Raw genomic sequence first — 15,215 nt, 5'->3', positions numbered from 1 at the left:
AAGCCTGCATCTCACCACACGATGGAGTGACAGAAATCATCTCTTCAGACGTCACAGCTCCCCCACACAGATGGAGTGTGCTGCTGCAGATCAGAGGCAGGTTTGGGGACGGCAAGTTTGTGTCTTTGTGGATCTAACAGCTTTGCTGTGAGCTGAGCTTGCCTGGGAAATGTTTGGAGCTAGATGGCCACCCAAAGAGAGCCAACATGCTGTTTTGACCGGTATCAGGCACGTCTCTTGCAGAGCTGTTCCAGGAACAAGCCAGGGCTCCTCCACCTCTAAACACCCACTCAGACCCTCCCAGCTGCAATGGATACCACTGCAGGGTCTGCCTCCTTTTTAGCAGGGTCTGCCACCTCCAGGGAGGACCATTTGGCAGCAGAGACAGCCCTGCGCCCAGGGTGATGGACCACAGACTGTTCTGAGGTCTACCAGGGAAAGAGGGCAGGGTTTCCTTACCAGTTCTGCTGATTAGCCGCACAGAAACGCTGATATGAACCCAACAAACTACCAGTTTCTGCCTAGTCCCTAGCAGAGCACACAAAGAAGCATCCTTCCTGCTTGCCAGGCAGGGAATCACGGTGTGGGGATGTTAAGCAGATTTCCCTGCGATCAGTGGCACAGATGGGAACTGAACCAAATCTCCAAGCACAGCCTCCTTGCCTGCATCAGTTCCCTCTAGAGCACAAAGCCACACAAACACACCTCTCTGCAGTGCGTGCACCCAGCACAGCTTCGCAGGCACACGGCTCAGACCAACCAGTACGACGGCAGCTGGTTTTCTGTGCTGCACACCCCACAAAGAGTGTCCATATGCTAGAAATGGGCTAGATACTCCACAAAGGTCCTTCTCTGGTCCAGGCAATGGAGATCAGGCTCCACGGAGGCATTACTGAACAAGACATGCAGAAACGTATCACTACCTTCCTGCAGAGCACACCCTTCCTGGGGCTAAAATCATGTATCAGCCCCATATGGTACCGCACTGTAGCCCAGCCCTTCTGGCAACAATGCATTTGGGGAAATGCAGAAGCAGCAGCTGCACCCCAACCATGCTGTACACACAGGCATGGCCTCTGGAAGCCTGCCTGATCCTCTTGCCCTGCGGCCTCAGCAGCACCCTGCAGTGAGGCACTGTGTGACAAAGGACCTTCTTTGGGTGAGCCCATGCCTGCTGCTTCCCATCACCCTAGTCCTTGTAGGTGTAGAATTAACCAATTTCTACCCAGACCATCCTACACCTACCCCTATTGTCCTACCCAATGCCCAAAAAACCCACAGGGCCTTTCCAGCATCTTGCTTGCATCTGATCCTCCCAAACCCACCAGAACACCTTGCTCCCTCTAGGTTTTCCCCTCCTTGCCTGCGAGCCCATTTGGGCTCTAGGGCATGGTCAGGTCTGGGGCTCCTGCAGCATTTGCCATGTCCTGCAGCTGCTGTTGTGCCTAAACACCTAAGAAACAACAACGGTCATCCTACAGACCCAGCCTCTTGTGTCTCCCATGCTAGGAAGACCAGCTTAAAACACTACCCTATGAAGAAAGTGCGCCAGAGAAGAGCAACCCCTCTGTACCACAGACCTTTATCCCAGCTGCATCTCCATTTCCTGACATCAAGGTGTCTTTCCTGGGGACATGTCTGTGTGACTCAGGCTCTCCAGTGCTATAAGAAAGGGTCTCCAGGTTTCCTCAAAGCCAGCCAGTAGCACCCTGCCAAGTCCCCCCAGGACAGGAATCTCCACTTAATTCCAGCACAGGACATAACCGTGCAGCTGCCTGGGCAGGCAGAGAGTGTCCCAGGGCCCCACAAGAAGACCTGACCAGGTCCCACCAGCCTCAGCAGGCAGTTCTCCATGGAGCGCAAGAGACAACCTGGCAGCCAGGATGGGAAGACGGCTCCTTCTCCCTTCAGGGACATGGGGAGAAGGCAGCTGAGACCCCACATGGCAGGGGATCGTCCCAGGGATGCTGATGACTTCAGCTGGACTCCCAGCAGCAACTGCCAGCCTGGCTCGAGGCTGAAAGCAGCCTAGGGGAGACTCAGCCACTCAAGTCCCCACTCTGCCTCTCCACACCAAGCCATGCAGAAAGACAACCAAGGACGACCCAAGTGGAGGAGGCACGAAGGGTGGAACAGTCCAGACGAGGCCAGAGGCACCTGTCCCCATCACTGCTGTTACTACTGTCCCACAGACCCATGGAGAAGATCCAACCCCCAAGCAAGGTATCCTGACAGCCCACTGATTCTCCCTGTCATACACCCAAGGCTAATGAACATGCTGCTAATTGTCCTACTCTGGACACTTCCGCATGCTTGGAAAGGCCATATTACATTGGTAGAGGGCGACAGTAGAGGCCATGCCTGATTCTGGCCTCACCTTGGCTTGACCCAAGCACAGCCCACCTTGAAGAGCTAAAGTGGACAGTGCAGCAGCAGGGAGCCAGGGTCCAGCGGGGACAGGCTCCGGGGAATGCAGCAGCCAGGGCTGGTGCATTGCTGCCAACTTTGAGACAGCCCAGAAAGCAGAGCTAATTCCAGTCCCCACCCTCCTGCCAAGCCATCTGCCTGCCCCGAGACCACCAAGAGGGTCCCGAACAGCGTTGCATCATTCCTGAGCCATTACAAAAAGTGGATAAGCAGTGATTGATTATAATGAATGCAAATACCTGCCTTCTGACCCCATATTGGCAGAAGGGTCCTCCTCCCACTAAGTAGTGCAGCATGTCCTTCCACAGGCTCTGCAAAACCTTCCCATCCTTCCCAGCATTTCCACAAGCTATAAGACAGTACTGCCCATACAGAGCTGCCCTAGAAAACCATCACATCCAAGATCTGCTCTCCACCAGCTCTGGGGCACTGCTCCCACCCGCAGTCCCCATAGGCTCATTTCCTGTACCTGAACCCATTGAGAAGGCTTTCCCGGAGTCCTCACCTTCATCAAGAGGGCAAAGGACAGTCCCCTCACAGCAGGACAGTGTAAGAGTGGGGGTCAGCAGGGTGGGAGCAGGGTGTTCTGTCGTGAGCATGACACATCCCCACTCATTGAGCACGTGTCCCATCGCAGAGAGCTGCTGTGCCCAGAAACAACAGCAGCCACCAACTATAAAGGCATTCCAGCAAAACCAGGACATGCAACACAGCCTGCAAGGGTGAACTCAGCTGCCCTCCACGGGCCTGCAAAGAACAAGCAACGGTAATACAGGAAAAGCAGGTTCTGTTCTGCTGCAGACAACAGGGCATGGGGCAGGTGGGGGCACCAGTGAGAACCACTGCAGCCATGAACCCCAGCCAAGAGACCTTAAAGGACTGCTCTGGCCAGGGAGAGATGCTGTGAGCAGAAGCACCTTGTCCCTGGTTTACAACACCAGACAGCAGAGTGGGAACAGAACTGAGCGCGTCTCTAGTCCCTAGTCTCAGATCCTCCCAACCAGGCTATCTTGCCTGCCTACAAGAAGGTCACACATACCAGGGTCATTCCTGATAGGTGTCCGCCCAACCTACTGTCAAAGCACCCAGCTCCAGACCAGGCTACCATTCACAAGGGGATAACTCTTTGCAGAGGAGCAGATACCTCTGGTTTGTAGCTCCCACAGCCTTATCAGGACCGTTGCCATCTTCTGGCCTTTTTTCTGCACACAACCTCTCCTCACCAGCCCACCCAGCTCCACGCTCAAGGTGCCATAGCAGCTGGGGCCATGCTCAGCCCATGCCACCACTGTGAGCCTCAGCCCAGTTCCAGCCTTTGATTCACCCTGGGGAGCACTTCTAGGAGGTCACCCTTTGGTCAGGGTTTGGACTGCAGGGATACCTTAAGGGAGACAGGAAAGACAAGAAAAACAGAGAGGACTCCCTGACACAGCTAGCAGGGCCAAGACATAGCTATAAACTCAGCAAGAGCTGGCTGATCCTAACACGCACAGAGGCAAGAAATCTCCGCTCAGCTGAACACCAGTGCCCTGGGTCTCCAAGGCAGCATCTCCTCTCCTTCTCTGACCCACTGAACCTCTTGTTTTCTCATTTCCTTTTTCTTCCCTAATATAAACACTCTCCCTCCCCTGAACAGCTTTAGTGCTGTCTCCTGCGACTGTCATAGCAAACTTCTCCCCAAATCCTCTAAGCGCAAAGGTGATCTTCCCCTACCTGACCACATCCCAGGTTCCCACACCTGGAGTTAGACAAATTATTTTCATTCAAGCTACAAATCATCTGCTCCCCTCTAGTACCCTGTGTTCTGGGGAACCTCATGTTTTCCTCCTCCAGACTGGTCACCTTCTTATCCAGGATGGAGCTGGACTTTGAGGATTAAATGAGAGCAGTTTTCACTGACCCTTCTGGCCAAGCTTTGCAGCACACAGCCCAGCATCAAGCTGCAGCAGCCAACACTGGAAGCACAGTCATTCGGCAGTGAAAGAGCAGCACAGTGATTCATCTTCCTTTTGATTTTTAGCCTACCCTTGCAGCCTCAATACTCTGTCCCCAAATTTCGGGCAGTTGGCAGACCTTTCCACCTCCCCCCAAACCTGAGGAGGCAGGAGCTGAGAGGTGCTGGCGCTCTTTAGGGATTCGAGTGCCGCACACCCAATTCAGTAGGCAAGCAGAAGCCTGGCTGCCAAAGTTGCCAGGGAGATGAGCTTCCTCCAGAGCCTCCCCTCAGCGCACACCTCCACCCGCGCGCCCGCTGAGGACAGGCATCCTCTGCCATCTGCACCGGGCAGAGCACGGCACGGCACAAAGAACACGTCCCCAGGGAGCGGGGCAGAGCCTTCTCATCCAAACAGCACCATTTGGAGATGAAAGTCTGGTCCAGAAGTTTGGGAGGGTGCGCGTTGTCATCCTGGCAGCCTCCTCTGATCAGCAGGGAGAGCAGAGAGAGAGGCAGGATTTACTGACACCTTTGCTACACCCAGCCCAGCTCCCACCAGTACGACCAGCGCCGACCATGCTGACGCACTCAGCATTAAGCGGGCACAGGAGGACTGACAGAAGCTGCCAGATAGCCCCAGCACCTCCTGGCTCAGTGGAGGAACTTTATCACCTCCCAGTACCGTATCTCTCAGGCTCCTCTGCAGCAAGAATTTCTCCGACGACCAGCGTCGCCCACAGGCTTGGAGCCACGCAAACCTTCTGCCCATCAAGGATCAATCTCCTGTAGCTCCTCCTGGCCAGGCACACCACTCACCCCTGCCTTCCAAAGGCCGGCACAGGTCTCTGGGGGAAGCCCACGCTCTGTTCCAGGGCAGCACAGCTCTCCTCTGCACTCGGTGGTGTCATGCAATGACTCAGGAGGGGAAATGGAGATAAGGTGCATGCCAGCACCAGCATCCAGCGCCCTAAACCTAGCAAAGCGGCAGCTGCTCCTTGTAGGAGCCATGCCACATTGCTCACGGGAATGGCAACTCCATCCGATCCTGCTGGGAGAGGCACTCTTACCTCAGCAGTACAGTACCAAAACTGATCCCTTGTGGGACTTTGCAGTAGATTTTGGGGTGTGCCAAATGCTTAAAGGCCCAAGGCCCTGATGACCATGTTGCATTTTGCTTTACATAGAGCAAATCAAGTGGGGAGCTCAGCTACGGCAGAACATGGCTCCCTTTTTGCCTGATGATGGAGTTTATTGTCCCTGTGCTCCCAAGCATGCACCAGTTTCTTATCCAGATCCAAACCCAAGTCAAGGTGTTGGCTGTGATTTAGTAAGGGCGTTATGCTTCAGGGCCCATATCTAAGGGTTATTAGCTATCAGAGCACAAAGACAGCCACCCAGAAGCAGCTGGTGTCCAGGGGCTGTGCATGGAGAGCCTCTAGATATAGAAACCAGCACTGCTGGGATCATGCAGGAGCCTTTTTAGTCTCCTGTTACCCAAAGAGATCCTTGAGGAGATGCTTTATTTAGTCAAAGATTCCTGAAAGGGGAACTGAGAAATTAGCCAGGCTTTGCTCCACGCAGGGCACGTGCCTGGGAGTGGACAACCTCTGTTGTTTCGGGTACAGCTGAAGTCCCTTGGACCTACAGCAGTGGCTGAGCAAATTTTCAGTTGCCAGCTCCCCATCACAGCTGGCTCAGCTGGGAGATGAGGGGCTGAACTGGCCACGGGGACCCAGGGACCCCAAGTCCATTCCCAGGCCAAATCCTGTGTGCCAGCTAGCCAGGAGCAGAAAGCACCCAGAAACCTGTCATTCTTGCGAGGAGTAAAAGCTTTCTGCAGCAAAGTGACCGTTCCCCATCTGCAGAAACTCAAGGCAAGAAGGAAGCAAGTTTTCACTCTTTTCCAAACCTAAGGAAGTGTGATTTTCTGGAGGTGGTGAGAAATAGTTCAGACAGCTCTAATTAGCAGAGTGGTGCATGAGAAAATCCAGCTTTGCTGCTGCCTGCTCCACAGCTGTCCTGGGATAAAGAGAGAGCACCAGCGTCAGTGGCTGGAGCCCACCTGCACCTTTCCTCTATGCTTGCCTGGCTTGGAGCAAGCCCAATGATTTGCAGGATAGCGGAGATGCATATTTTTGCACGAGCTGCTGGTCCAAAGTTGCCAGCGCTATTTCAGGCAGCAACACCTACACTGTAATCCAGGGGGCTGTATTTTCCAGCAGGCACTTCAAAATCAGGCTTCCCTCCTCTCCCCGCAGGCCAGCTGTAACCAACCTGGCTCTCAGAATCAACAGATAAACAGCTCGCAGCATTGTGTGGCCACTGAGTCCAATGCCACAGCCCCAGCATGTTCCTGATTCCCACTGAGAATAAGGCACCTTCCAACTGGAAAAAAAGACCTCGTCTCACAAGAAGTACCTGCTGCAACAACAGGTCCTCTGCCTGCAAATCCTCCCAGGGATCTGCCACCACCAGATTACTCACTCAGACTAAGCTAGTTAATCCTACAGGCAAGTCGTGTACTTCATCCTGGAACTCTGCTGCATTTTTGGTGAGTTGCTCCAGGAGATGCACAGGCTCTAATTAAAGCTACTTTGCAACTTCCCGCATATGAAGGCAGGAAGACATTTGTTCCTCTGCGAAAGCAGAAATCAGAGCTCAGATAGGTTAATCCCCACCAGCGAAAGCCCCTTCTGGGTACAAAATACTTGCAAATATATCTTTCACACAGGAAGCACGGGCTCATATAAAGTGGAAAGCAGACCCTTAAAGATGAGGAGGGTCAGGACCACAACCCCCTCCTGGGTTCAGCTCAGGAGCGGTGCCAGCAGGGACAGCACACCACACAGCCATCCCACTAATGACAGCCAGCACCGTGTCTTGCACCTGTTTCTTCCTCCTTCATCTGTGCATGTAGGCACAAAGGAGATAAGAGACCATCTAGAATTAAGTAGCTGAAAGATGTAAAGAAAAGAGACAGGAGGAGAAGCAATAACAAGCATCATTATATAACAGTATGAAAAAAACAATACTACTGCTAGTGCAGAAGAGGTTTTAAGATAGGCAAGCGGGTGGTGAGACCCACAGGATCCTGGGCCCAGGGACCAGCTGCTCCTGTTGTGCCACAGGGATGTAAACCAGCTGGACAGAGATGCAGAGGCTACAAACCTCTGGGGTTTGCAGGTAGGGAAGCTTCAGCCTCCGGACCCTGCCCAGCAGTGGGATCGCCAAAGTGAGAATCCCCCTAAGATCTCAGCACGGTGCAGGGGAGACATAAAACAGTCCAGCCAAGACCCCGCACATGCCAGCTGCACAAACCAGTTTTCTCATTCTGCTTCCTGCACCCCGTGTTACCCTTCCCTTTCCTTCAGCCTCCCTGGCTCTGCCCAGCGAGGGTCTGGGTCCGTGCACAGCCTCACCACCCACTCACTTTCTCTCCTCCAAGCGAGCTGTGCAGACAGCAGAGACTGTTCCTTGGAGAGAGAGAGATGCTCCAGCCACAGGCCTAATCCTGCAACGCATCCTGGACCTCAGCAAGCGGCAAAGAGAACACACAGCATCTTAGCCTGCGAGAAGGGGATGGATCACTAGAAAACATACCCAGGCACAGAGCCAGAGCAGGGAGAAAGTGGTCTTGTGAGGTCTCCATCTTCGGGAGTAGGGGGATCGGAGTGGTCAGAGCCACGAAATCCCACCCCACCCACTCAGAAGTGGCCCCAGCATCTGACCCCAGCTCTGCATGTCCCGTACCAGGCTGCAGCCTGGCCGTCCCTCACACCACCCGTTGTCCCTGGACACTTCACCCTCTGCCAACTCTGGAGTTGTCCACAGCCCCCATCTGCAACAAGACCGGGAAATAGCCCTTCACCCCTCCTGATCTTCTCTCCCAGCAGAAACCAAGGAGCAAGAAGGCAGACCACGGCCTGGTTTCCCAGTCCATGCACCTTTCCAGCAGCTTGGGTGCTACAAATCAGAAGATCCTGCCAGGAATGTCACCTTCAGAAGTAACCTCCTAGCCAAATCGAGAGCATGAAGTGCTTGGGGAACCACAAGTTCAGCAAGCTGAGGCTCCCATTTAATCTTCATCACTGAACCAAATCACAGTTATGACAGTTCACAACCACCAGCTTTTATTTTTATTTTGCAGTCCACTGTAGAGCTCTGCTGAGGCAACGCTCCTGGCAACCTGCAGAGTCCCTTAGCCAGGGAGCCTATTCAAACCATCAAAAATACAGAAACAAAAGCATCAGCTCCAAGAAGGTGTCACAGGCAGAATGACATCCCTTAACTTGTTGTTACATCAGCCTACATGTTAGCCCTTTGGGTCTGATCCAGGAAGCAATGGAGCAGCCTCCTTTCCTCTTAAAGTCATACCCTGCTGCTCAAAGATGTGCAAGTTTGGGCTCCTTTCTTTAAAAAAAAAAAATATGTATAAAAGCCACATACCTTTTGCAGTGCTTTGACCTGATGGTGAGACCACAGTCCTGAGAAATCCCCCCATTTACCTTCCTTTTACTCCACGACAGCTATTTCACCAAATCCTCTATGTCCATGACGGCCCACATACAGATGCACATGAAATTAGTGTCTCTCAGATTAGTTTTCTCATATGCAGTCCTAGCCTATTTTCTTCAACAACATATTATGATATGCAACGTTCTACCTTTCTGCCAGGAGATGCAATCTTCTAAATTTATCTTTTGGTTAACTAAAAAAGGAAACAGTTGTGGCTTTCAAAATCTGGGGTCAGCAGTCCCAAATGGCAAAGTATTTCCCTCAGAAACACCTAGTTAGTAACACAACAACAACAACAAAGCACACATATGTTCATTACAGAGCTAAGTATAACTGACGAGGCACCTTGCCTTTAATGAGGCGAAAGGCCAATTAATGTGATGAGCAAGTACAGTGTGCTGTCATTGAGTGGGGAGCCTGGATTCCCTGGAGATATGGCCTGTATATCCTCCTAACCCACCAAACACAAATCCATTTCTGATGGCATGTTGCGACGCTCAGAGCTCTCCAGGTTACCACCGGCCTTCTCCGGATTTTGTGACACAGTATCTGAGCCTTCAAGCTGGACAAAGGGCCAGCCTTGCATTTTTGTAGGCTCAGATCCTAACCCTGGGAAAATGCAGTCATTGTCTTTGTCTGGTCCCCCACCGCCCAGCCCATCACAGGTATTTACCCTGCCAGAGGACAGCAAGGAAAATCAAAAGGGGTAACGCTCGGGCAGTCGCTTCCCTGTTGAAGTCATTTCATAACCGCGTTTACAAATGTGGATCAGCACACAGTACGCACCGAGAACAGCGCGAGTGCATTGATGGGAGACATCTAAATGCACTCAATGAACAAAAGAAAACCAACTTCACACTATGAGGCCGTTATTTCGAAGGAGGCAAAACTTGCTGGCAGCAAGGGCACACCTGGAGAGCCAGCATCTGCCCCAGGCCCCGCAGCCCCCCGGGAAGAGCCTCTCTCCGCATCGGTAAACACGCCCGGGGAGAAACACGCATCAGGCAGCACCAGCGTGCACGGAGTTAACGGGGCCAGCACCGCATGCTGGTGGCGGCTCATCCCAGCCGGGGGCTGCTTGCGGTCACCGAGGCGAAGCGAGGGAAGCGGGACCCGGGCGGGGGGCACTAGAAAGCGCCGAGACCGACGCGCTGCCGCCGGAAAGTCGCCAGTCCCGGGTGCAGCGGCAGGCGGGCTGCGGCCCCTTCCCCGCCCGCCCCGCAGCGGGACTCGGGGCTGGGCTATTGGCGCGGCGCCGGGGAGCCGGGCAGGCCGGGACCTTGAGCCGGGCGAACGCGGACCCCGGGGCCGGGAGCGCGGCTGCTGCGGCCGGGCCCAGCGGAGCGCATCGCCCCCGCTGCCAGGAGCGGCTCCCGGCGCCGGTGGGCCAGGGATTTGAGGGGCGATCGCGGGGCACCCCCCAACCCCGGGGGAAGGGGCCTCTCGTCCCCCCTAGCGCCCCCCGCCGCCGCTCCATCATCGCCCCCCGCCGCAGGTGCCGGCGCCCCCCCGACCGCCGCCCCCCGCCTCCGCGACGCGGCCCGTACCGCAATCGGCGCAAAGGATCCGCGCCACGTCCCGCTTGAGGTTCTTGCCGCTGGTATCGAGCGGGGCGAAGGCGGTGCGGTAGACGAGCGGCTCCTCGGTGGGCTCCAGAAAGAAGATGTAGCGGTGGTTGCGCTTCACTTTAAAGCAGGGCGCCTTGGAGCCCACGCTGATGAGCTGCTCCCGCTGCAAACCGCCGCTGTTGAGGGGCCACAGGTCGAGCACCTTGACCAAGACCCCCCCGGCGGGACCGGCGGCTCCTCGGCTGTCATTGCCGCCGCCGGCGGGGGGGCCCACGGACTGCACCTTGCCCTCCAGCACCACCGCCGCCGTGTACGCCTGGTCCTGCACCGACTTAAGGCTGGGCGAGTAGCAGGCGAGGGAAACGCCGAAGAGCAGCATGGAGAAGCCGGGCGCCGGGTCGCGCCTCATGCCGCCGGCTACCGCTCGCTCCCCGCCGGCCCTGCGGCGGCCGGGCTGCGGGGCTGCGGCGCGGCGGGCGCGGCGGGGCGGAGCGGAGCGGCGCGGCGCGGCGTGGCGCGGAGCAGCGCGGATCCTCCTCCGAGCGGATCCTCCTCCGAGCAAGGGAAGTGGGATGCTGACCCCCACGCCCTCCCCCCCCCGCTCCTTCCAGAAAAGGTGATTCCCTGCCTGGGGACTCCCCCCCGGGGATGCCCGCTGCAGCAGAGGGGATCCCTGCGCCCGTGTTTCCAGCTCCTGCAGGGCCTGAGGGGTCCCCGGGGCTGAAGCCAGATCGTGTTGCCTCCATCTCTGCCATGAAGCCAGCCCCTCGCCAAACCCCCAAGCGTTCACAGATATACCACCCCCCCCCCCAACATGACACCACTAATTTGGGGGCAGCTGCAGGTGGCACGGGGCTTCCATGACATGCGGTGCCCAGGAGCAGGGGGTTCCTCTTTGCCCGATTTTTTTATGGAGCTGGGAGATTTGTGCCTGAGATTCCCTGCACATCTGAAGACAAGGCATTAACACAGAGACAAATGGAGTAAGGTAATAGCTGAGGAGACAAAGCCTCCTTTCATGTCCTGGTCCCTGCTGTCTCTTTTTAATAAACAAGTGCTCTTCCCCTCTTCTCCTGCAGTGGTTTCCAGGCGGAGTCAGTTTAATCTCCAAAAAGTGGCTTATTTGGATTTATTTTCAAAGCTGATCCTGAAGCATCTGTACTCCCAAAACCTCACTGCCCAGATGTTACAGTGTGGAAGGGATCTGAGATGGTAAATTAGCAGCAGAGGATTTCATATTTGTTGCTGCACTAAATTCTGCACTGAAGAGGAGCAGCCATGGTCCCATCATGATGGAGGTGACCTGGAGGCAGGAGGGCTGGGCTCGGCCTTGTCTGAGGCAGAGGGTCAGGACACAGCCGGTCACGGGGATGCACAGACCTGCCTGCACTGAAATGGAGACCTGGCCCCCGCCCCAGTGGCTCTACAACCTCAAAGGAATCCCTCAGCACACCCCAAAAGATGACAAAAGCCAGGTCTTCGAGCACATCAGTGAGAGAAGCACAGATGGCAGGATTGAGGTTTGCCCTCCGTCTAACGTGGTGTAGCCAGAATCATCAGGAAAAATGGGAACGGAGCAGGGCTGCTGTGCCCAGGCACAGGCACTGAGCGCAGCCTTTCCTCATGTTGCCCTGGCGCTGCTGCCCAGGGCAGGAGCTGTCACGGTTCCTCCGCTGGCACATAACGGCACAGCCCCAGCAGTCGCAGACAGAGCTCTGTAGCCGTGGAGGGGCTGTGGGGCTGTGCCGCCAGCCCGGGACAGCTGCTTGGCCCTGCTCCGGAGAGGCTAACAGCTCTCTGAACAGTTCTGCCATTGCAGGACCGTGATGCATCAGGAGCAGTGCAGCATGTTAGCAGCAGGGCTTGGGGAACATCTCTTGCATGCATTTTCTCTTGCTAACTGTGATTCTCTGTGGCTTTCTCTTTTCAGGTGTTTCTGAAAGCTTTCTCTTTCCCCCTGTTCCGCAACTGTGCAAAACTGCAAAGGAACAGAGGCAGAGGCAGAAGGGACCAGAAGTGTTTCCCGTAGCAGAGGGAAGGACAGTGTTTGGATTCAGGAAGCTTCTTGGAAGAGTAGGGAAACCACTTGACTTCTCTCTGCATTTGACACAAATCTCTGTGGAAATTCCCCTTTCCATAACATTTTGCTCAGACAGAAATACAGGTTCTTTCTGAGAAGGAAGGAGATATCCTATAGCACAAATTGACCTGGAGCTCACCTGCTCTACCCTGCCGCTCACCAGAAAGGATAGTTTAATGCCCAGGCATCTGAGTGACTAATCCTTGTCTTCTCCCTGTTTACAGGTTGAAATCCCAGTGGCACCACAGTGGTTCAACTGCTGGGAGAACTTCAGCACAATACACCTGTGAGACCTCTGGGGCAAGTTTGAAAAGGAAGGTTTTTCTTTGTCTCTGGAGTATTTTGGAGTCCAGGACACCTGACACTCATTCACAGAATAACAGGATAACTGAGGCTGGCAGGGGCCTTGGGAGGTCTCTGGTCCAAGCCCCTGCTCACAGCAGGGCCAGCTGGGGTAGGTCACTCCAGGTCATGCCAGCTCAGGCTTGAACCTCCCTAGTGAACCTGTTCCAGTTTTGACCACCTTCATGGTGAAAAAAGTTTTTCCTTATCACTAATGGAAATTCCCTGCATTCCAGCTTGTGCCTGTTGCCTCTCATCCCCCCTGCATTTGGGAGGCTTTGCCGCTCTACTCCCTCTCTGAGATCTCCTCTTCCCCAAGCTGAACAGAGCTGGCTCACTGAGATTCTCCTTGTGCCTCCTGATCTCCAGCCCCTGATCTCCACTGCACTCACTTCAGTCTGTCGATGTCTTTCTAGTGCTGGAAAGTCCCAACCTCCAGCTGGGACTTCCAAATGCCACATAGAAGGGAGAGCTCCCTCCCCCAGCCTGCTCACTGCACCCTGGTCATACAGTGGGTTTTGTGAGCTCTAGCAGAGGTTCTGTTTATTGGAGTGAAGACCAGCAAGGGGCCAAAGGACTCCTTCAATGCGCTGGTGTCCAATGGCTGATCCTCACCTGCAAGTCACACTTGAGTTTGCTACAGGTCCCAAAGGGACAGCTGGAGGGAGAAGGTCCTGATCCATCCCGCAGGGCTGGAAGACTTTTCTCCCAGAGAAATGCCAAGGATGCTCAGGGAGATGGCCCAAAGTGTACAGGGACAAGGGTGACCACTATCCACTGAGGGCAGCAAAGCCAGGCAGGACGTGGTGTGGTTTTGCTGATAGGAAAGTGCATGGTTAAAGTGATGGCTTAATTCTAGCGTGCCCATGGGCTAGTGATACCAAGAGCATCCTTTTCTAACATCACCCCCCAGGCTTTGCATTGCCTGGTGGCTTAGGCAGTGATGTGTACAGGGTCTTTCTTTGCATCTGGGTTGTATCATGCATCACCATGCGACCTCCTGCCCACAATGCTCTTTTCAAAGCTTTCTAGAAAGAGCTCAGAAGAACAAGTGTGCTGGGGCTCAAGGGTTGTGCCTTGTATGTTAGGGACTTGCATTGGTTCTATCTGCGTTCGGAGATGGATAAAAACCTCTGGGCTCCAAAGCCAGTTTGCCAACTGGTACTATTTAAATCTCACTTTTTCTTCTAGTTGCATTTTCTACAGCTCCCATGTCTATTCTTAAGGGTAGAGACACATATCCCCATTTCACTGGGTACGCATCACCAAATATCACATCTTTGGAACCTCTTCTGCTACCCATTTTGTCTAAGAAAGAGTTTTCTCCAGCTTTGCCACCGCGGGTGTTAGCTGATATCAATCCTTGCTTAGCCTCAAGGCTTGACGTGTATTTTCAAATTTTCACCCTGTTTAAGGATGGTCAAAACTGTGGCAAATTTAAATACTTCCCAGCTTCTTCTCTCTTCCGCAAAATCCACTGCACCTTTCAGTAAAGTCTTTGTGTTTGTCATCAACCAGAAGTCAGAACTTTCTGCACCACACCATCTCAATGCTACTGCTCTTGAATGTTTGTGTTTCTGAGCCATCCATACTCCTTCCTTTCTGTGATTTTATTTCTTCATCTTCCATATTTTCCCTTTTTCAACCAGCAAAATCAGGCACAAGCCAAGATCCCTCATGAAGAGCCATTATTTCAGAAAACAACTGTTTCATCCTCCAGCTGCTTTAATTTCTCCAAAGCCTATCTCTCCCCTGCCTCCCTGGTGCAAAAACCCATCATATTTGCCACCCCGAAACGGAGGTGGAGCATCTGAGCTCAGCCCAGACTCCACTCTGCCTGGAGGACCCCAAGAGTTCAGCAGCACTGTCAGAGGTTTTTGCCCCTCAGACAACTGCTGTGGAAGCTGTTTTTTTCATTCACCTCATTTAATTTTGCTCCTTCAATTTCTCAAGGATTCCTGCAAAACAAAGCACTTCTCAGGTCTCTCCCTCTGCCAAGGGAGCTCCTGGCACAAAGAGCCCTGCCTGGTGACAGATGTCACAAAGGGCAGTGCCCCAGCATCCCTCCCTGCCTCGGGGAACCCTGCAGCTTTCCTGTGAGGAAAGACAGTGACCCCCAACAGCACAAGCAGGCAGGCTGCGCATCTTCAGCATCTTCCACAGGTTGCAGACCCTCATCCTCCTCCACACTGAAGACACGTTCCTGCAGATCCGATGTGGGTAAGTCCTGTCAAAAAAACGGGGCTTTTCATATAATGAGGTACAGAGCATCTGCCTTTCCACCCCAGGGTGTTCTGGATGGGCTGGTGTTATCCCTGCTTCAGGTGAGCCTCGGAAGCATGTGTGC

At 54.2% G+C, this 15,215-nt stretch overlaps 1 protein-coding gene across 1 annotated transcript in view; it reads right to left on the bottom strand.

Annotated features, from left to right (window-relative positions):
* The window catches only part of NRG2 (neuregulin 2), a 168,258-nt gene extending 157,403 nt beyond the window's left edge, over positions 1-10,855 (bottom strand). Inside the window, exon 1 of the mRNA XM_065644209.1 lies at positions 10,426-10,855. Coding sequence (XP_065500281.1) covers positions 10,426-10,855 — 430 coding nt within the window. The remainder of the gene's footprint in view (positions 1-10,425) is intronic.
* Between the last annotated feature and the right edge of the window lie 4,360 nt (positions 10,856-15,215).

This window comes from Caloenas nicobarica, chromosome 13 (genome assembly GCF_036013445.1).
Source record: "Caloenas nicobarica isolate bCalNic1 chromosome 13, bCalNic1.hap1, whole genome shotgun sequence".
Lineage (NCBI taxonomy): Eukaryota > Metazoa > Chordata > Aves > Columbiformes > Columbidae > Caloenas > Caloenas nicobarica.
The sequence above is the reverse complement of the archived record's forward strand: the minus strand, read 5'-3'. Positions and strand labels throughout refer to the sequence as shown.